This window comes from Convolutriloba macropyga, unplaced genomic scaffold (assembly GCF_964194025.1).
Source record: "Convolutriloba macropyga unplaced genomic scaffold, txConMacr16.3 SCAFFOLD_1841, whole genome shotgun sequence".
Lineage (NCBI taxonomy): Eukaryota > Metazoa > Xenacoelomorpha > Acoela > Convolutidae > Convolutriloba > Convolutriloba macropyga.
In genome coordinates, this window is record NW_027452537.1 from 1 (window position 1) to 23,332 (window position 23,332).

General features: G+C 36.3%; 1 protein-coding gene across 1 annotated transcript; it reads right to left on the minus strand.

The window, feature by feature from the left end:
* Positions 1–492: 492 nt before the first annotated feature.
* On the minus strand, positions 493–17,899 carry LOC142357608 (uncharacterized; the record flags this gene model as incomplete). The annotated part of the gene is made up of 3 exons (XM_075409158.1): positions 17,672–17,899; positions 16,113–16,225; positions 493–649 (listed from the first exon to the last, which is right to left on the minus strand). Coding segments are annotated over exons 1-3 (442 nt in total), but the record flags the coding sequence as incomplete, so codon positions are not given.
* Between the last annotated feature and the right edge of the window lie 5,433 nt (positions 17,900–23,332).

The window sequence follows — 23,332 nt, forward strand, 5'->3', positions numbered from 1 at the left end:
GTTTGTGTGTGCGTGTGTATGTGCGTGTGTCTGTGTGTATGTGTGTGTGCGTTTTCCACATTTGCTGATAACAACGGATCAACGGATCAGTTGACATTTAAGTTTTTTACTCCCCTACATTATCCGTTCAGGGCATGAGTCCTTGAATTTTGCTAGGTCGTACAGGATGCGGAAAATATAATTATTAAATTGCTATGTCAAGGCTACTGTGAAAAGCAACTGTTGCTCGTGAAAAGGCTAAACTGATATCAATTATATTAACTGATTTATCATTCATTATGTTGTTTGACTTTTGGCTTTTATCAACAAGATGGCTTTTGAAAGATTTTGATTTCTAAATCGTTTCTTAAATAGTTAACAAAAAAATCGAGAATTGAACTTTAGGCTATTTCAGGCTTTTGTCACTGTTGTCCGCATAAACCGCAAAGTGTACTTTTTGCAACGTAACGATGTTGATCTAAGCTTATATAAAAATGATCTAAAGTTTCATACCAAGTTTTGGCAGCCAAATGTTGACGTGGTGAACAACAGAATAATTTCCTATCATAAACACAGCCCTCCAGGTGTTCCAGCTAAGACTGCTGTCAATAAGTCTGAAGCAGTTGTCCACTCCATTTTCCAGCCCACCGACAGTTGAATACAAGTCACCCTGTTTCATTCATATCAATGAAAAGACTGTTTAACAATACACAATTTTTGGTTTGAGAAAAGTATCTATTGGACAAGAGCAAATTCAAAGTTAAACCGAAAACATCATCTGGCAAAAAAAGCAATGAAGTTCCTTAAAACTAAAAAAAAAATGTAGAGGGATAAGTCCTGAAGTGCAATAGAGATAACTGAAGGAAAAACTTCAAAATTGTCAACCTCATCACCAAACCACTTGAACATTATGAGCCAAAAAGAAAAAAATGTATTTTTTTTTCAATTTTGAGAAAAATAGAATAGTAGCATTGAATATGTAGATATTTATAGTGTAGGGGCATTGACCACCAAGGTTTACCATCAAAACGGGAAAGATTGAGACCAAAAAGAAATGTTCTCGGGATTTGCTAAAAGTTCTTGTTGTTTTTGGCTTTCAGAAACCACATTGTAGAAGCTTAAATCGAAGCAAAAACCCGGATGCATTTTCAAAGTAGGTAAAGGAAACATAGCCGATAGATAACCGGAAACTATCATATCAAAACTAGCATATCAAAACTAAATCAGAACTATCATCGAGAAATGGTAATAGCAAAAAATATAAGTTAATTGCGCAATATAAAAATATAGAAAAAGTTTAAGAGATGCAGATAAAATATCTTAGTTTGGTGTGAGATAATTTGCCACCGATTTCTTTCCTCGTAGCATTGTGCAACCAAGTCCCCCCCCCCCCTGGGTACTAAAGGTCAGTAGACTAAATACCTACGGCTTCGGCCAAAGGGGAGGTGCACCACCGATTTCTAATATCTTAGTTTGGAGGTGTGCGCAGTTGCTGGTCGGGATGGGGGTAGTGGGGAGAGCAGTGGGTGCAGTGGAATAGATAAAATGTCCATGGGTAGGTGGGGGGTTGTATGTGGGGAACGGGGGTTGACATGTGAGCAGAGGAGGAGGTGCATATATATGTGGGGGTAAGTAAGTGGTGAGAGGAAGGGTGGGTATATTGAGTGGGGTGGTGTATTTCGGTGGAAAAGGTGATTGGGTTTTGGGGGGTATTTAAGTAAGTGGGTGGGGAGAAGGTAGGTGCGGGGTGTCTGTAGTTTGCAAAGAGATCGGGAGACTCTTGCTTGCCTGGATCAAAATTACATTGTGATCTTGATTTATACAGGCATTTGCTTATAAATGCTAATAACAGTACATTGGAAACTAAGCTATTGCCAAATTCTCGTGTTCAAAAACAAAAACTCAAGTCATGAACGAAATTTTTTTGAAACAAATTAGGTCTAACAAAATAGGCCGCCGTAGAATAACAGAAAGAAGAATCTTTCATCATAAACAAAATCCTAACCGTACCATAGTCAAAAATCAACGAAGGGAGATAAATAATTAAAATAATTTAATAGCCCAATAAAAATAAAAGTTTTTAAAAATGACGACCAAAGTTTAATTTAGGCATCTGAGTACTGCAAGGGGAGGGGTTGGGGCTGGCGGGTTAGTTGGGGTTGCTGTTGTGTTGATGGTGTTGCGGGAGTGAGGTGGGGAGTTAGTGGTGGTATGTAGCTTTTGGATGGTGGGAGGTACGTTGGTTCAGGCGAGGAGTTGATGGTAGGTAGCTGGGAGAGGGGTTACATAGCTGGAAAAAATGTTGCAGCAAGTGGAATATAGCGTAGAGGTGAAGTTTTGGGCAGGTAGAGGATATATATGTAGAGAGTTATCAGTAGTTTGAATAGGGATGAGGGGCTGCTATAGTGAGAAAAATTCTCAAAAGAAGACCTCTCGACATTCAATTCACCAGCAGTTTCTAATTACCACATATTAGAACAAAAGCTAGTTTCAAAGATCACTCTTTTCAAAAAGAAGTCGACTCTTCAAAAAAAATCAGTGTTCGAAAAAAAAATAATCAAAGTTCAAGATTTGAACAAAATTATTTTGGACTAAGAAATGTAGCCGGCAGAATAACAAAAGCAACTTGAAGTGTCTGAGAAAAAAACAGTATCCTGGCTTTATCGGACACAAAAATCAACGGGAACAGAGAAGAAATTTCAGAAATTAAGATTCTGATAAAACTAAAAGTAAATATAGTGCAGGAGGAGTAACGGGGTTGGGTTGGTGCGTTAGTTTGGGTTGCTGTTGTGTTAATGAGGGAGAATGGGGTGGGGAATTGTTGCTGTTAGTAAGTTTAAGTAGTATTGGGTACGTTGGATTGAAATGAGACGTTTGCATGTAGCTATGGGGAAGGTTATGTAACTGAAAAGATGTTGTAGTAGGAGGGAGCAGTGACACTTAGAGGGTTTAGGAAGGTAGAGGGCATAAAAGTAGTGAGTTGTCTGGAGGTTGATTTGGGAGGAGGGTCAGTTATTTCGGCTTTGAATTTACCAGCAATTTCTAATTGCTTTGTAGCAGAGCATAGTTTAATTTCAAAGTCAACTGTGTGAAAAAGAAGTCAACTTTCTGAAACAGAAGTCAAAGTTCGAAAGAATTGAGTTAAATTTCACGACGTGAACAAACTTATTTCCGCTAAAGAAACAGAACCTGTAGAGTATCGGGAAAAAACTTGAAGAGTCGGATAATGGAAACAATTTTTTTTACCTTACCGTAGTCAACAAATCAGTGCAAGGTGAGAAAAACCTTTAAAAAGAATTGACCTATCAAACTAAAATTATTGCACAAAAAACAAGTAATTATTATTTTATGGCCCTGAATTATGCAGGGCAGTATCGGGCTCGAGGTTGGTGGATTAGTAGGGTTTTCTGTCGCGTTAATGAGAATGTGGCAGTGAAAAGGGGATTTAGTAATGGTTTGTTGATCTTGGACGTTAAAGGGTACGTTGATTTGGGAGGAAGTGGATACGATATATAGCTTTTAGGAGATAATTTTAGCTCGATTATTGTTGTAGTTAGGTGATGGCAGGAAAAGGCGGATAACTTGGGTAAGTAAGGGGCCTATAGTTTGAGGGTTGTCTGTGGTTTGATCAGAGAGGAGGGACGGTTAAGGTCCGAAAAATTTTATCATTTCTCGCAAACTTAGTTACCACCAGCAGTTATTAATTTTTATTTCAGAACATAATATATTTTAGAGTTCCCTTAATGAAAAGAGAAGTCAAGTATCTAAAAAAGAAGTCAGCGTTCAAAGAAATGAGTGAAAGTTCACGACATTTGCGTCTACTAAGAAAACAGAGTTGGTAGTATACCAGAAACAATCGGAGGAGTCGGGCACTAAAATTTTTAAGTAACCCTAACTGTCACAAGAATATCAAAATAGAAAAAATACCAAGCAACAGAAGCAACACAGCCAACACACATTTTTGCTTAGGACTGTGGGCTGGTGTGGGAATGGGGGGAGAAGGTATCTGGGGGTATGAGGAGAGGTGTTTGTTAGGTAATTGAAGGGGAATAGGAGGGGGAGGTTGTTGTGCGGCGGGCTGGGCTACTTATTCAAAAGGCAATAGAAAAAACCTAAACGACCAATTTATTTAGGATCAAGGGCAGGTTTGAGGAATGTACGTGGTTGGGTAGCAGGGCGGTCAGGTAGGTGTATGGATATAGGCAGGAGTACGTTGACGGGTGCTTGGAATAGTAATTTGCGGTGAGGGTAAAGTAGTTGGGGCTGTTGGCTACAGATAGGTGCCCAGTGGTAGGTAGGTAAGGGTAGGTTTGGGAAGCTACATAAGTCTAGATAATCAGGGAGGTGTAGAAGTTTTTTTATATGGTGGGCGTAGTTTTGGCAGGGATAGTTTTACTGGGTAGGTGGGGGTGTTATAGGTAGGTTGGTCTGTAGTTGACATGGGTAAGAGGGACTTATATGGGTTCAACAATTCTCAAAACAAATTTTCACCTTGAATGTTACCAGCAGTTCCTAATTACTATACAATACAAACTCATGAATTTCAATGTTCGAAAACAGAAGTCAACTTTCAATAACAGAGATAAATCTTCGAACAGAAAGAGGTCAAAGTTAAAATTATGAACAAACTTGTCTGGGCTTAAAAAACTTGTCTAGAACCAATACTCCTATTTGAGTCATAAGAATACTAATACTCATTTTCGAGTCGTCAAAATACAATAAAAAAGGGTTTTTTTAAATAAAAACTTGAAAAATGCACTCTTTAGGGACTGTAAAGCAATCTAATGCTCTCATGGTTTTGTACTAGGCAGGTAAGACGGCGTAGTTGTCGGGAACATAATACAGGCTCAGAAAACGAATGAGAAAAAAAACTAATGACCGAACACGAAAAAAAGCGGAGGAGAATGAATATCACTATTAACGCACCAAGGAATTCTAAGATTCACCTGAACTTTGCCTTAAACTCTCGAACTATCGAGACCAAATCGCCAGTTCTATACTGTCTGTCTAAGGGCACTTGATTTTGAAATTAGGCATTCAAGGCAGCAGATACATATCCTCTAGGCCATCAGGAACTAACGCAACTATAAATGACTACATACGAGGGTACGTTTTTACGAACTTCAATCTTGTCTCGATTTGTAGCGTGTGTAAAACAGCCTCCCACTTTGAAGTAGCTTGGAGTGATAGAGTTCAGTTCACCTCCTTCGTAAACTTCTGTCACCAAGACTCGAGGAGGTACACAAGCGGAGGATAAAATGATCGAAGAAGTCATGCCAGAAAGAGGAAACCGATAAGTCAACCAGCACTATGGAGGAGCTGAAAGCAACGCCCAAACTGGCGTGGAAAATTTAATGAGGAAATAATGGGAACAAAGGTCACGGAAACTTTAACAAAAACTCCGCTCTAGACCACAGACTTTCGGATCACCATTTCGAGTCAGCAGAAGTTTTAAAAAAAGCTGAGGGAACTGAAAATCCCCATTTGGTTTTGCAATCAAAAAGAAAAGCTACCCAGTTTGAGGTGCCAGACGAAAAAGGGTATGTCCAGATCATCTCAGACGGAAAGTGTATGTCCAGACCGTCCCGGAGTGAAAGATCTTATGTCCAGACTTTTTGGCTTCCGCGCATTTACCAGACTTGCATGCGTTCATGTCCAAATTTTAGTGCTTTCTCCAGACTTTTGCGCGTTTGTGTTCAGACTATCGTGCGTTTCGCAGACTTTCATGCGTTCATGTCCAGACACAAGTCTAGACATGTCGATTTATATTTCAAGAAGTTAAATTTTTAAAAACACAACGCAAAAGACAGTGCAATTTTCTCAGCATTCGACATTTTGGAATTTATTTTGCACTCAAATGAGTTTCGGTTTTCAGCGTAGAAGGCTGCCATTTGAGTGGGTACTCTGGAGTAAGAGTGCTATAAGTTATCTGACAGATATTAATTTTTTAAATCAGACTAAAAAAAATGGGCATTCATGTCCAGACATTCGACCGTTAAAGTCCAGATATTTTGCGTTCAGGTCCAGACTTTCGTGCATTCCCCAGACTTTTGAGCGTTCGTGTTCAGACGTTCTTCCATTCATGTCCAGGTTTTTGCGCGTTCATGTCCAGACTTTCGTGCATTATTTCTCAGACTGTTGTGCGTTTTCCGATGTTTTCAGACCATGTAATTGTGCACGCAAGACGCCCCCTCGTGCGTTCATCTTCGGTCCGAACACATTTGATTCCTTCTGGAACCTCAACCTGAGTCAGGTCGAATTAGATTACTCGGGTTTACTCTTGGGGTAACTCGGTGCAAAGTCTTCCCCATTATTTGTTCGTAGAAAGTCAATTCAAAGCTGCGTGCGTGCAAAATGGGGCGCCCTTTACGCGACAGGTCAAAATGTTGCAACAAAAGCTGTGAGATCCGTCCAAACTTAAACTCATAATATTACTGCCTTTAAAATTACTTATTAAAACTACTTTCCGCTCTAGATTTATACTTTTGGAACGCGAATTTAATTTATTTGCTCCTGTAACCGTTTAAATCTTAGGCTCTCATATACGCGGTCGGGTTAATGGATTCAAAATTTGAGAATCTATTTATTTTGTCACAAAAGAAATATTCAAATCAGTAATTCTACTGAGAAATTAACAGGCTTTTGAACACCAAAAAACGGAGACAAAGAATACAGTAGCAATCGTGGGATCTTTTCTGCTAGCGCCCCCCCCCCTTTAGTTAGGCACCCCCATTTATAAATGTGTAAACATATTGTTAAAGCTAAGTAATCTTATATGTGAACATATATGAGCAATTTGCATTTACTAAAAGCTAGCACAGCTATGGTTTGAAAGTAATACGTATTCAACCAAAATTTGTTACATACAAACGTAATCATCAAAAAAAATTTCTGTATTAGATCATTTTTGGTGTTATCGGCTACAATGAGGGCTTGATTTTTTAAAACTTAAAAGTGCCTTCAATCTACCAAGACACTATTGTTTCAATGAAATGCAGATATCGCTCTCACAATTTGCGAAAATTAAATTTTGGGGGGTGCAAATTTAACGGCTATAAAAGGCTGGGGGGCGCTAGCAGAAAAGATCCCAATCGTGTTATTATGGCCCAAGAGAACGTTACCCGTACCAGTTTTGAATTACAATTCAAATTTTAGAAAACGCACAAATTTCAGTTGACATATAATCGCCGCATTTGATTGAAACACCAGGGTTGCTCATTATACGAAATTTTAGTCATAATAGGTCAATTCGCACACTCTAAAAAATGTCTAGGTAAAATTACCTGCAAAGTATGCAGGTAAGCAAAATTGCAGGTAACATTACCTGCAAAATTGCCTGCAAAAAAATGATGCGTGCAAGTTACCTAGGATACGTTACCTAAAATTTACCTGCAAACTCAAACAACAAAATTATATTAAGTAAGTAGCTATACGTGAAAAAAAAACAATTAAAAAATTTTATTAAAATTTAGATAATATTCCTCAATGGAAGATCAGAAGGAAACAAAGTCAGTCCGAGCAGAAAACTGGAAAATTTCAGCAGAAATTAATATGCCCTATATCATCTATAATCCTTGCTGTCGGTAACTTGTTTTTGGCGTGCTCCTCTTGACTTTTTATTTCGTGTTTACATGGCTAAAACTGACCTTTCAGATAATATGGGGCGGGAAAGTATTGTTTAAAAATGTGACCACAAATCAATTATTTACCTCTGTATGTTCTCTTGCAGTTTGAAAAAAAATTATTTTGCGATCTTCAAAAAGCTATCCATCGACTCAAAAACATCTCTGTCATAGTTGACAACATTGTTAGTAGCTATCGGTAACCCATCAGACTAAGTGAAGGCCATCAGATATTTTCCAACGACTCCACAACCAAACTTTATATGTTCAATGTCGAGAATCGTTATTCAAAGCAATCTGATTTGCAAAACGCAAAAAAACTGTTTATATGCACAAAATCAAAAAACAAAACACTCTAATGAGAAACAAGAGATAATTTTAGACCATGAAACCAGGTTTGTGATGAACAGAATGTATACATACATTTTAAGTAAACATACTAGTTCATACATGATTTGCATGACTTCATAGTGGTCATACAAGGACCATACAAAAGTTTAAAATTAATGCTAAATTTCTTAAATCATTAAGCCATAAATTACTGAAAACAAAAGAAAATCAAACAATGCAGGCCACTTTGAAAAACAATTTTCTTGGTAATCGTACTCGGTCAAGTAAGATTTGGATAATTTCCTAGTAGCCATATCGGGTCTGTTGTACATAATCATTTTATTTAGTGCAGTAAAGTTATTATACGATGAACTTATTTAAGGTTGTCCTTAATCTTAAAGGCCGTATCATAAAGTCATTTTAAGTTCAGTATCTACCACTTTTAATTTACACATTATGTCTGTTGCCCAAATTCCTGCCCTGGGAATTATGTGTTCACATTTAGTTATGACTTCTGAATTGCTAGCTGTTATAAGTTTTCATTCTCTTGGTTTTGCACTTCCAGTACATTTGCCCAATTTAACTTATCGTTTGTCAATCGTATTTACTAACTGAGTAAAATAGACAAGTGTCAGATAGGCGATTCGCTAAGCGAACCCAAAAACAAAACTGTGTTAAGCGCACTCGCCGCACAAGTACACTCAACAAAATTTCTAATCGCGATTCCCATTGCAAAATCAAGTACACAATATAGACTGTGTACGACATGGCGCAACCAGCAACGCAAAAACTAACCCCACTCGGCATAGAGCCTTTCTGGGAAAAACCGAGTGCAGACCCTCCGTTGAAGTGGGAGAAATAGCAGATGCAGGCAAAACTGGCTCTTCTTGCGAAGGAGAACATTTCATTAGACGTTCTGCTTGAACCAAAGACCGAAAGTGTTCAACTACCGTTAGAACCAATTTACGAGACTACAATAACAAGTTCCTCAGCCCAATCGGTACAAAAAGACTAGCAAGAAATGCGCAATTAAAAATGAACTGGGAAGATCGATGTCAGAAACATATGGAGATTCGGATCATGCGTGGAGACAAGCCATGGACACAGGCAGACCGCAATACAGTATCAATGCTATATCTCAGTTTGGGCACCGAAGGAAGACGCATCATATGTAGCAGAAACCCGCATCTCAAGATTGACATACTGACAACGTTGGAGCTTTGGAAAATTATGGAATCTACGTTCAACCGGCAGCGAAACATTACCTTTGATAGGTATATGCTCCTCACTAATAAACGGTCTAAGGGAGAATCTATCGAACATTTTTTTGGCAAAAAAAAGAATTGTCTGAGAATTGCGATCTTGCAAATCAGGAAGATACACTGATCAGAGATCTTTTTTTTGCAAATATGCAAGATCCCGAAATTCAAAGAGAATTACTTAGAGAAACTCTCGAACCGCCCCAAGCCTTACGTTTGGCCATAAATATGGAACTCAGACAACGGAATCAGTTACAAATTTCAAACATACAACCCGCATCGCATGTCAATGCTATAATTCCACAATGGCCTTTTCGCCACTCAAACCAACGGCCAAATACCTCAACTTCTATTCGAAAGTCGAATCAACGATGCCGTAATTGTGGCCTGACTTGGTCATCAAATCACAAGGATAAATGTATTGCGAAACGCAAGACGTGCAATAATTGTGGTTTACAGAATCACTTTTCACTAGTATGCCGTAAGCCGAAGTCTTCATCCACTAAACCCACTCCCTCTAATGTTAACTCAATTGAGGAAACTACAACTGAACAGTCTGTCAATGCGATCCAAAATACAAATTACAATCCGCAATGTGAATCTGACTTTGATAGTTCAGATGATAATATGGTAGCTAGAATCGCTAGTAACACAATTCAAATCGAACCCAAAAATACGATTTAGAGTTCGGAAATACTAAAGTAGGACTCCTCATTGATTCCGCAAGCGTTTGTACCATTTTGAATGAATGTGTTGCTACGGAAGTAGTTAAAAATTCGATTCATGCACAATGGCTGACAACACCACCTGCTCAAGAACTCAAGACCTTTGCTAATGAACCACTACCTGTCATTGGAATGATGCAAGCACCGATAGAAAGTAATGGGTGGCGGATCGAAGACGCCGAATTTGTGGTCGCTAAAGACAGACTGAAACCACTGATTGGCAGAGACTTATTTGAAATTCTGGGAATTTCAAGCACACAAACTCTTTGTTCAAATGAAGGTAGTATGGTCAAAACTATCACACCTCAATGTCCATATAAAATACGCATAGCAAATCAATTTCCTCAACTTATCTCACGCATTGGCAGATCAAAAATTCACAGTGTTAAATCTAAAATTCACAAAATTTTCCAACTCAAACATCAAAAGGGTAGAAGAGTACCCATTAATTTACAACACCGAGTTAACAGTGAAATTGAAAAACTTCTTGAAGAAGGACACATAGAAAAACCTAATAATTGTTCTGATCAATATTTTATTTCTCCTATAGTTATTAGCGTTAAAGGAGACCAAACAAAAAAATTAGCCTTGGATTTTAAAATTCTTAACAAATCTACAAATAGGAATAAGTATCAAATGCCGAATATTGAAACACTTATGGACTCCATATCACAAATAATAACAGATTACAAAAAAGAACCAGCGGAAAAAATCTATTTCTCTACTAAAGACCTTAAATACGCGTATAGCCAACTGAATCGTCACCCTGAGACAGCCAAACATTGTAATTTTAATATTGTCAGTGGCGACATGACAATATGACAGGCACATACCGATTTAAAACAGGATTTCATGGAGTTACAGAGTTACAGACATGCGTGCCGAGTTTCAGAATGCGATGGATTATACGTTAATCGGTCTCAAAAACACATTTTGTTTTTTAGACGACATATTGATGATTGTCAGTAAAAGTTCAGAAGAAGATCAACTTAATCTTGTAATAAACTGTCTTAAAAACTGGACGCGGATAACCTACGTATCAATCTTCTTACATATCATTTTGCGAAGCAAAAAATTTCATGGTTGGGGTATAATATTACCCAATCAGGGACATCACCTCTTGAAACTAAAACTTCGGCTTTACTTTCATTACAACCACCTAACACACTTAAAAATTGCGCTCATTTCTTGTTTCGGTTTATTACAATAGTAATTTTATTCCCAATCTGGACTGACGAACACACCATACATTTTAATACTATAAAATCACGAATCCCGGACAACACACAAAAAACATTCATTATAACTCGCAACTCGAAACACGTATAAAATGTGATGCTTCTCGCTCCGGCATTGGAGAAGCATTAGATCAATTGACAGTTAATGGTTGGAAACCGATTTACTTTGCATCTAGATTTTTAAATAATAGTGAAGAACGTTATAGCATCAATGAACTTGAACTCCTTGGAGTTGTTTGGTCCAAAGAATATATTAAAAATTACCTTTACGGCAAAGAATTTCCTATCATAACTGATCATCGTGCTCTTCTTTCAATTTTAAAAGAACACAGATCAAACAACAGCTATAACAGTCTTTTATCACGATGGGTTGATCGACTTTTACCCTATCAATTTAAAATAGGACAATTGCCAGGCGCAAAGATGGGAGTTGTTGATTATATATCCCGCAACCCTTCTCAAAAAAGTATTTCTAAATATGATGAAGAACTTTTAGTTGCGACATTACCACGTATACACACTGATGCAAAATTACTTCAACAACAAAAGAAAATTTTTCTGCTGTTACACTTAATAAATTTTATCACGATAATAAATGTGATACACCAAATTCTAGCATACAACATATAAAACAAGTATTAAAAATAAAAATCGCTAAGCCTAAATTATTAATAAAAGACAATATGTTACTCGCTCCGCAAAGTTCTGGTTCAAAATTACCCTTGAAACGTAATTCTAAATTTATTAGTGATGCCGCAACGCGCGCACGCTTAACAGATAATAATTCAGCACTCGCTACGCGAATGTATCATTCTAATCTACTCCCTCCTAACAATATTAATTCGGATAGTGAACACGCAACGCGCGTACGCTTAACTAAAAATAATTCAACACTCGCCAAACAAAAGCCTAATCAAAATTTCGCCCGCACTAATTGTACAAACATTGATAACACACTTGCACCGCGAGTACATTCAACTCAAAATCAATTAGCACTTGCCCAGGAATTTCATACTTTGAAATCGAATACTCTCAATCATAATATTTCGGATTGTGATTTTGATCCGCTATCACGCTTTATTCATAATAAATTAACACTCGCCGGGCACAATTCTCTCTTATTTAACCAGTCATATATTTCGCATAACTCAAATTCCTTATTTGCAACTCACACTAGTAATCACCAAGTTAAGTCCAGATTCGGTTCGCATAATACAAATACTATAAATACACCACTACAAATTGAGCCTCAAATAGCACGATTTCAGACACAAAATACCGGAACCGCGTTACTGGCTTAGCAAAACCGACCTCAATTCACTGAATTAAGCCACTTTAACTCGCCAATCACAAATATGCCTCATAGTCGCTTTTTGCACAAACTCACTATGAAATTCAGTTGTCTTCCTCCTCTTCAACTAACCTAATTGAAAACTCAAAAATCTCATCAAAAATGAGCCAAGTGTCTGCAATGAAAAGCAAATCAACCTCAACTCGTTCAAGCCGAACTTCGCCGCGCGTTTCCTTCACGGACAATACAACCCCAAACACGCCTCGCCAATCAAATAGCATTCGAATATCAGCACCCCGCTCACAGATAGCCCTCAAATCCTCTCTTTTGACAGAGTAGTTGGCAAGGTCTTAGATAAAGGACTCATAGCATCCTTAACGAGCAAAGATGCAGTGCTCAAAGAAGTCAGGGACTGCACCTTCCGCTCTGACGAGGAACGATTAAAAGCATAAAACCCCTACCAGCACAGCTACTGGCGGGACGTGCACGTAAGCAGTGGTTGTGTGTGCATGGACGAGAGGGTGGCCATCCCCAACGCTCTGAAGGATGCGCTTATCAAAGAGCTTCACGCCAGTCACCCGGGTAGCTGGGGGATGATATGTATGGCCCAGCTTTGCTGGCGGCCACACATGAATTGCGACTTCTTGGTCCGAGCAACAGAGTGCAAACCTTGCACTGCCATTGGCAAAAATTTAAAATCTATAATTCCTGCAAAGCAATTCCAAGCTCATAAACCATGTATAGTCCCAAACCAAGAGATACAAATAGATTTTGCAGGAACTATAAGTAAAGCGAAAGATCATGAAATCTACATTTTAACATGTATTGATAGATTTTCTAAATATCCTTCTGCTGAAATTTATGATAATGCAAATGCTTTCAATGTCATTAAATTTTTAGATAATTACAAACATATTCAAGGAGTTCAGCGTTCATTACGAATAGATCAAGCTCGCTGCCTCATAGGGAACCGAGTAAAAAATATTTGTACAAAAAAATTATACCTCTTATACCAGCTCCAGCAAATGATCATCGAGCAAAAAGTTTAGTAGAATTATGAGTTTACCCGAAGAACATTGGGGGAATAATCGTAGTGACGATGAAATTGAAAAGAATATGTGCAAGACCACGAAGGACGCTCATTCCCGCGAACGACTTGCAGGAGACAATGAGTCACGTTTCCTGCACACAACGAAAGCACATCGTCGTATACCCCTCAAGGAACACACAGTGCAACTCAACATCGCGCGTAAGAAACATCCCAATAAACGCTCGAAAAAGAATCTCGACGGGCTTTACGAAGTGCTAGCCCCAGGATCTGTGGTGCAAAAGACTGACCAATATACATCCGTGATTCGTGAACATGGGAAGCTGAAAATCACGTTCAGGAATAGTGATATCGCCAAATTTGGCACCCGCGATGAGCGAAAAACAAAATTGATGGATTATGTAAATCGTACAGGGCCACGTGTACACGAAAAATCAACGGAAGCCAAAATTTTGAGCCATACAAAAGAATTCATGCGAATTCAGAAAGGCGATCAAAAGATGAAAAATCGTAAAAGTGACACGGGAAGCGGAGTATCATCGAACAAATCGAATATTGCTCGCGCAATGCGAATACGAAAGCCAAAAGTGCCCGCAAACCTCGTACCGCCGGAGACAACATCGCAACTAGAATTCAATCCCGGTCTACAAAATATTATTTCAGAAGTAATAATTGCACCTCTTCCAACAGGCCAGCGTACGGAATTGATTTTTCTCTCTACTTCGGCACCAGTAGAAGCAATGCGCCGAATGCTCCCACGTACGACAAAAAGGACACGAAAGAGCCCGAAATAATGCGGGTATGATAATGAAGACTAATCTGGTGAGTCGACCAATTCGTGCCCACCGAACTTTGTACAACCCCTCAAGAAATGACGTGCAGGTGACGTAGCATCTGTACAACCTTCAGTGGTACAGACGATTGTGGACACTGCGACTCGAGTAGAGCCAATTCCAAATCCATTCCCCTCGCCCGTCATGGGAGAGATATCGCCTACTGACCCCCGCATTCGACCAGCAAATCAGAGTTCTCCAGATGAGCGAATACTTGATTGGGAGGATATGTAAACAAAACTCTGAATGTTTAAAACTCGATATATATTATTACTTATGACTAACTATGATATCCAGTAAATATTCATATTCATATTGTTGATAACTGTTTAACCGGTGAATAAGTATTAATATATACAATATTGTTATTAAAACTTCATCTTATGAATTTTTCATTTTCACTAAAAAGGGAGAAATGTTGTACATAATCATTTTATTTGGTGCAGTAAAATTATTATACGATGTACTTACTTAATGTTGTACTTAGTCTTGAAGGCCGTATCATAAAGTCATGTTAAGTTCATTATCTACCACTTTTAATTCACACATTACGTCTGTTGCCCAAATTCCTGCCCTGAGAATTATGTGTTCACTTTTAGTTATGACTTCTGAATTGCTAACTGTAATAACTTTTCATTCTCTTAGTTTTGCACCTCGAGTACAGTGGCCCAATTTAACTTTTTTCTTGTCAGTCGTATTTGCTATCTGAGTAAAATAGACAAGAGTCAGATAGGCGATTCGCTAAGCGAACCCAAATACAAAGCTGTTTTAAGTGCACTCGCCGCACAAGTGCACTCAACAAAAGTTTTAATAGTGATTTGCATTACAAAATCAAGTACACAATATTGATTATGTACGACAGGATCATATAAGGTTTCATAGTGGTCATTTAAGGATCATAAATGATTTCATACAAGTCATACACTAACTGCTTCCAATTTGATGCTCATATGCTTTTGTCGCACGAAACGTTTCAGCGATCATTTATGACTTCTTCGATTGCATGCAATAATCATGTATGATTTCTTTGAAGTCATCGTACGAGGAAATACGTTTTGATTTGTATGAAAGAAATCATATTTAATCCTTATATGATTACTAGAAATTTATCTATGCATTTAGTTCCTTTGGTAAATCTAGTTGTATCAGCGTAGATCACGTTGGCAGCGAAGCTCCGATCAAGCTCAAGCGCTCTGAAATCCAGGTATGCTCAGGTTAACATGCGTTCTTAAGATCACCCAACCACGTAATCTCTAATACAGAAGTTACAGCTGCTCTCGAGTCAGTCTGATCAGAAGTGAATTCGGTCTGGGACCGCAAGCGGGACGGTAATTATACCAAACAACGCCACAGTTACCCGCTATGTCTTTATTTTTTTCCAATTTCTCTGTAGAACAAATTGATTTCAGAGAACCCCCTTTTTGCATATTGAACTTCAAACTTGTTGCATCATTAACAATTATATTTTATTTAGTGCGTTTTAGGCTCGTTTTAGGCTTTGTGTTCCATATTGATCTGAGAAAAGTAGTTCGGATAAATTGAACGTTCCTGAGAAATATTGGGACCGGGGAAAACGGCAAGATCTGTAACGTTAATCTGGCTAACTTGGCAAGCTCAAATAATCAATTATTTCTCCGAGCACAATTTTGCGTTGGGTTTTCAGATATCTAAAAAACACTTTTGAATGGAAAAAATGTTAGATGAGCTATCGATAACAATAGCACGCCATTCTCTTCGAAACGTGATCCTTATTTCATTAGTCTTCATTTGACGTCAAAGCGACTAACCAAATAAGAAAATATTTCTGGATTTTCATTTTTGACGAAGGGTTCCAAGGCAAATTTCTCCAGTTTCTTCATCCCAGGTAGGCTTGAAATGTTATTGATCACAATTACAGGATCTAAAACATTGAACTTAATTTTTCCATTCAGGCCAAAAATCTCGTTATATTTTGAGAAAACGAAAAAAAAACAATAAGTACATTCGTTCATAATGTTCCAACACTCGAGTGTGAAATAGCTCATCAAATCTAAACATGAAAACCTATTGGCAATAGCTGCATATTTATCACAGCAAAATTGTTTTTCAAATAGTGTTCTTATTAACTGCAGAAAGTGAACAGCATAATGACTTCAACGTCCGGGTTCATCTTTCTTCAGAGTAAAAAAAAACAGTTGATAAAATTCGAAAATTCTTAAAAAGGCTAAACTTTTGTCTTGTTTTCCGATTTTCGTTACTTATTATTTTTTTGTTTGTAGATTTCAACACAATCTCAAATCAGATGTCGTTAAAAATTCATTTTGCCATTCATGTCAGTCGTGATAGTAAAGTTTTTTCGAATTAATGATGAAACTATAGTAAAAGCCGTTAATTGCAACTTTTCTCTGAAACGTTGAATTTTGTAGATCAATCAAAATTTCTGAGATTTTGAGACCTTTAGACAGAGTATTTGTGGTCTCGAGAAGAATGAAAGCTTGAGAAAAATTGATATTTTTGTTATTGGTGAAAAACTATCAGATATTTTTCAAACCTTATGTCTGTTGCATGCTCGCCGTAACACACAATACGTTTGTTGTAATGATTTGTAAGCTAAAGGGGGAAAAATGGTGAGAGTTTGCGTTTTTGTTCAATGAGGAAGACGGGAGAAAGAAAAAAGTGTTTTTGAGGAGACGTATTTCACACTGCTGTTGGAGAAAGATTATTTGATGTATTATTCAGTTTTTCTTGGGGCCTGACCAATTTGGGGCCTGACCATGAATATTGGTACCTGGATTATAAAACAGAAATGAGGAATAAGAAAATTATTGGCGCGTTTAGCTTGATTCACTCTTAGATTGTCTGTATCAAAGATGGGTCGAGCCCATTGTAGCCTGGAAAATGGCCATTTTAGTCCTCAAATTGATCAAACTAAAATTATGGAGACATTTTTCTGAATTATCCCGCCACAGTCGCACACTTCTGGCGTCAAATTGGAAGGGGATGAAATTTTGTGTCTGAGTACCTTAGACGGAACTGAGGAACTGTAAATTTTCTAAGACTTAAGTGTGGCACTAAAAACCTTGCAACTTAGTGCGGTACCGCACCCAAACGTTGTTATAATTCTGATTTCTCAAATCTGGCCTTCTAACAACTATTTCTTAAAAAAATTCGACAGATCTGAAAAAAGTTTGCGAAACTTAGTACGGCGTCGTAATAGAATTTTGTGTATCGAATTTTTCAATTTTCTATGCTTTTGTTACTTGGTATTAATTTTTTTAGAATACTTAGAACTGTCGCAATAACAGCACACAGCAGTTTCACAGACAAATTACTTAAAATTGCAATTAAAAATTTTTCATACTATTACCTGGTATGTCAGCCATCCATGCCGTGAGCACAAAATACTGATCACCACAAAGCAATACAAAGGATGCAGACACGACTAACATCAGCACATTGGCGTGGATTTTAAGGAATCTAACTTGGGTCAATCGTGCCTCATGCATCTCTCTCGTCACCGTGTTCCGATCTCTCCTCATTGTGTGCAGCTCAGTTTACTAAAGATGTTCCGCTCAGTATAAAACAAAGTGTCCAAATCAAAGCGAAGTGTTACTTAGAAAACAGAACTGAAAAAAAAAATAAACATAAAAGGATCAACATAAAACAAACAGGTTCACAGGTTTATCTGTCAGTTGCAAAAAGTACACTCTTTTTTTAACAATTTAAACATTACAAGGTTTTCATTTGATAACAAATAAACACGGAAAACATGAGAAAAATTCCAGAGACTGATTTCACCAAAACAGAATTGCTCCACTTTGTGCGTGTGGACTTTGAAAATACTTTCACCGCAACTTTTGAAAGCAGCATTCTTCGACAAATTAAAAATTCAATAGAATTTAATGAACAGTCTGATTTTTACGACACATTAATTACTCAATAAAACTTTTCCGACCCCTCTTGAGGGCGTAGGAACTAAATACTCAAATGGGTTTTTTTGTTCAATTAATTTTGGCCGATCGTCATATTCATCGTAGAGAGTTCAGACTGGTATCACTAGAAACCTCGTCCAGCGTTGAATATGGAATTAAAAAGATTTTTCTGATTTACGTTTTTTACAGGGAGTTAACGAGGTTTAAACTTTTGAGAAAACATAGTGAAGTCCGTTGATTTTATTCACATTTTCCGGAATTTTTAAAAAAAATTTGGTCAATTTTGCTAAAATTTGTTAAAAAACTTTGAGAAAGTGTCCTTGACTTTATTTTTAAAGACAAAAGAAACATTGTGGACTATTTTTATTTAAATTTTTTGTCAAAAAGTCTTGCTACATATTTCAAAAATCAGACTTCTTCACCAAAAACAGCACAAAAAAATTTCTTTAGTTCATTTTGATTAAATTTGCAGGAAGTAAACACCCAAACACTACTAACACAATCTTTGTAGACACAAAAGGGGCTAATTCTACTGTTGAGAGTGCTCCGTTGAGAGTGCTCCGTTGAGAGTGCTCTGTAATTAAAACTTTGCCGTTTTTTGCTAATTTTATTCGTTGATTATCAAAATGGCAGCAATTATTTTCGATTTTTTAACTAACAAATATTCTATATCTATAAAATCGAAAATATAAGTGTTCCTAATGGACGAACAACATTAGCAGAGCTAGTTTTGGACCAGTCTTGGACTGTTACAATCCAAGAAAGAGTTCAGATTGTCATCACTCTGTCTTTTTGAAACTAAATTAGTCAACTGTCTTTATATCAATTAAAGAACAGAACATTTCGAATCAAAGCTCAGTAATGATAGTTCCGATAGGCTTGCTAAGCAGATCCAAATTAAGGCATTTAGTTTTTACTTGAAAGCTTATGCTCGTTTTGACTGTTAACAATATTTGAGTTTTAAATAAATAATAGCTTATTGAACTTTGTCTGTTTTTATTAAATTTTGTCGACTTGTAGTTTTGTGTCAGCGAAGAAAGAACGCTTCTTCTTTCTAATGATTAAAAGTTTAACCTCTATTGCGGTTTTGCGCCTTAAGTTATGGTTTTCTGGCTTTGATACTACTAGATTTCACATTTTTTTAGGTCTTTGCCAAATGTTCCCGTTTTCTAGTTTTGTCACATTATCACGTTATTGACAGCTCATATATCACATTATTGGTGTTCATAATCAGGAACACTTGATAATATAAAAATCATTTTACTGTTTTTAAGAGTCGTTTTATCTTTTTTTTAGTCGCATGAAACTTACTGTACAATGAACTATTTTCATTAGTTTTTCAGTGCTCCACTTTGTGCGTGTGGACTTTGAAAATACTTTCACCGCAACTTTTGAAAGCAGCATTCTTCGACAAATTAAAAATTCAATAGAATTTAATGAACAGTCTGATTTTTACGACACATTAATTACTCAATAAAACTTTTCCGACCCCTCTTGAGGGCGTAGGAACTAAATACTCAAATGGGTTTTTTTGTTCAATTAATTTTGGCCGATCGTCATATTCATCGTAGAGAGTTCAGACTGGTATCACTAGAAACCTCGTCCAGCGTTGAATATGGAATTAAAAAGATTTTTCTGATTTACGTTTTTTACAGGGAGTTAACGAGGTTTAAACTTTTGAGAAAACATAGTGAATTCCGTTGATTTTATTCACATTTTCCGGAATTTTTAAAAAAAATTTGGTCAATTTTGCTAAAATTTGTTAAAAAACTTTGAGAAAGTGTCCTTGACTTTATTTTTAAAGACAAAAGAAACATTGTGGACTATTTTTATTTAAATTTTTTGTCAAAAAATCTTGCTACATATTTCAAAAATCAGACTTCTTCACCAAAAACAGCACAAAAAAATTTCTTTAGTTCATTTTGATTAAATTTGCAGGAAGTAAACACCCAAACACTACTAACACAATCTTTGTAGACACAAAAGGGGCTAATTCTACTGTTGAGAGTGCTCCGTTGAGAGTGCTCCGTTGAGAGTGCTCTGTAATTAAAACTTTGCCGTTTTTTGCTAATTTTATTCGTTGATTATCAAAATGGCAGCAATTATTTTCGATTTTTTAACTAACAAATATTCTATATCTATAAAAATCGAAAATATAAGTGTTCCTAATGGACGAACAACATTAGCAGAGCTAGTTTTGGACCAGTCTTGGACTGTTACAATCCAAGAAAGAGTTCAGATTGTCATCACTCTGTCTTTTTGAAACTAAATTAGTCAACTGTCTTTATATCAATTAAAGAACAGAACATTTCGAATCAAAGCTCAGTAATGATAGTTCCGATAGGCTTGCTAAGCAGATCCAAATTAAAGCATTTAGTTTTTACTTGAAAGCTTATGCTCGTTTTGACTGTTAACAATATTTGAGTTTTAAATAAATAATAGCTTATTGAACTTTGTCTGTTTTTATTAAATTTTGTCGACTTGTAGTTTTGTGTCAGCGAAGAAAGAACGCTTCTTCTTTCTAATGATTAAAAGTTTAACCTCTATTGCGGTTTTGCGCCTTAAGTTATGGTTTTCTGGCTTTGATACTACTAGATTTCACATTTTTTTAGGTCTTTGCCAAATGTTCCCGTTTTCTAGTTTTGTCACATTATCACGTTATTGACAGCTCATATATCACATTATTGGTGTTCATAATCAGGAACACTTGATAATATAAAAATCATTTTACTGTCTTTAAGTGTCGTTTTATCTTTTTTTTAGTCGCATGAAACTTACTGTACAATGAACTATTTTCATTAGTTTTTCAGTAATAAATAGATGAGTTAATATTCTGATATTAGTAGATAGCTGATGGCTTTTATGTCTTTGAAAACGATTGTTTTCCAAAAAAAAATTTTTTAACTTCGCATTTTTGTACCTTTTATTGTCAGTTTGTTACCTAGTCTCATTAATTGCGGGCTAAATATGACATTAATATGGTCAGGGAAAGGTGTCAAAAAAAATTGATGTCATAAAATATAATCTTTTCAAAAAATTCGTGATGACTTTACTGGCTTCGACACTGGTTTTTCTTTAAAAAAAGTAAATTAATTTTTGGTTTTTGTCATATTTCACTATCTTTTTGTAGACGTAAGACATATTTTTGATAATTGCATGTCTCAAAAGCTTCCTTTGGAAGAATAAATGAGCCTTCTTAAATATTTCCTTTTGTAATTAATGGCTTTCATGACATCAAAAAAACAATTTTGAAACGAAAAAGTTACTACTTATTTTGACATTTTTTGTCTGCTTGTTAGCTAGTTTCATTATTGAGAGGTTTCATGATACATTATTGGTGTTTGACGAAGGTGCAATCAAACATATTTTGAGGGCCAAAGTACGGCTTTACAGCTTCGAAAGCTTGTTCTGGCAAGTTTTAATTGTTTTTTGTTTGTTGTCTAGGTTGCTCTTTTTGTACTCACATTGAAAAATCGAATACTGACAGTTCCTTTTTCCCTTTTATAGAAGCATGGGTAACCTTAAACCTATGGGATGATTTATTTGATTTCTAATGGTTTTCATTATTTTGACATTGCTTTTTTAAAAAAAGATATAAGACTTTTTCAACTTTACTGTTTTTGTTCTTTATTGACTAATTCTTACCAAGCCTTACCCTTACTATGGACTGGTAACATATCTTCTCTGGTGAATTACAATTTTTGTTTAGTTTTAGTTTAATCTGACGCTATTTTGACTTTGTTATTAAGTTTTGATTCATAAAACGGACAAAGTTTTTGATGTAATTAAAGCTTGTCGTTGTTGTTGTTCGTTTTGCTGTTCATCTTGACTCGCTTTTTTAATATTGGCACATCTCTTCAATCTATTGCATCATTTTTTTCTCCACTGAGTTAATAGCTTTAGAGCCTATCTGTTCGTTCATACGCCATTTTTTCTTAAAAAATTACTTGAGCTTTGGGTTTTTCTATCTGTTCCTCATTTGGTAGATAAATATGCCAAAAATGTGGATGAGTGGGGTCGAAAATTTATGTGCAATCGCACATTACCGCGCCTCCTTGTTTTCTTCAAAAAACACAAAGTAGAGAAATCTATCGCAACATTTTGAAAGGTTTCAATTGAGAAGACAGAGAGAAATTTCTTTTGAATCTAGGGCGGCGTCATTTGGCTTTATCCACCAAACCTTGTTGCAGCAACAAATTGACAAAAAGTAATCAACGAATGATAGATAGTCCTGAAAGTATTTGACAGAAAATTAAAACGAACTGCTTACAAGAGAAACTTTTGAAGAATTTGCAAACTGTGTTATTTTTTAGGAAATTCATTATTTTACTAACTGTCAAATCTGCCTAAAGTAGTGATGTCTTATTCTTGAAAACAACACAATCAAGACTTTTAGGTCTCAGAAAAGATACAATTAGATACTGAAATCAAATCAACAAATAGAACATTTTTACCTAGAAAAACAACAACAGTAGTATATTAAAATGAACTTATTGTCACGGGGGACGTCCCCTCCCGTGACGAATCAAGCATAACGTGTTGTCAAGGGGGACGTCCCCCATGACAAATCGTGCAGTACATTTTTGAGGTCGAAAATGGCGTCTCTCAATTTTGACGGAGGGACAAAAACTTGTAAAAATTTTCTCGATTTGTGCAGGGAAAAAACCGATTTGTGCCGGGATTTGTGCCCAAAAACTTGTAAAATTGTTGTTAATTTTGTGCGTTGAGAAAAAGTTGTGAAATTTTTGCCAAGTTGTTTAGTGGGCAAAAATTATGATATTTCCTGCTCTTTTTTGCGGGGGATAAAGACTTGTTAAAATTTAACAATTTTGTGGAATTATTGAAAGACCTGTAAAAATTTTGAAATTTCTGGGGGTCCATAAAGTTGATTTTAAAGTTTAAAAAATCTTAAAGTCTTTTTTAGCCAAAAAAATTAATAATGGGTTTTTAAAAGACATATAAATGACTCAACTGTTCCTTATTTCCATCTCTTGATAAGTTTTTTGTAATATATCGACAGAAAAAAGAATTGGAGTCAAATTTTGGTGGTTTTGCTCCAACATCTGGTTTAAATTTGATAGTTTTATTGACCATAT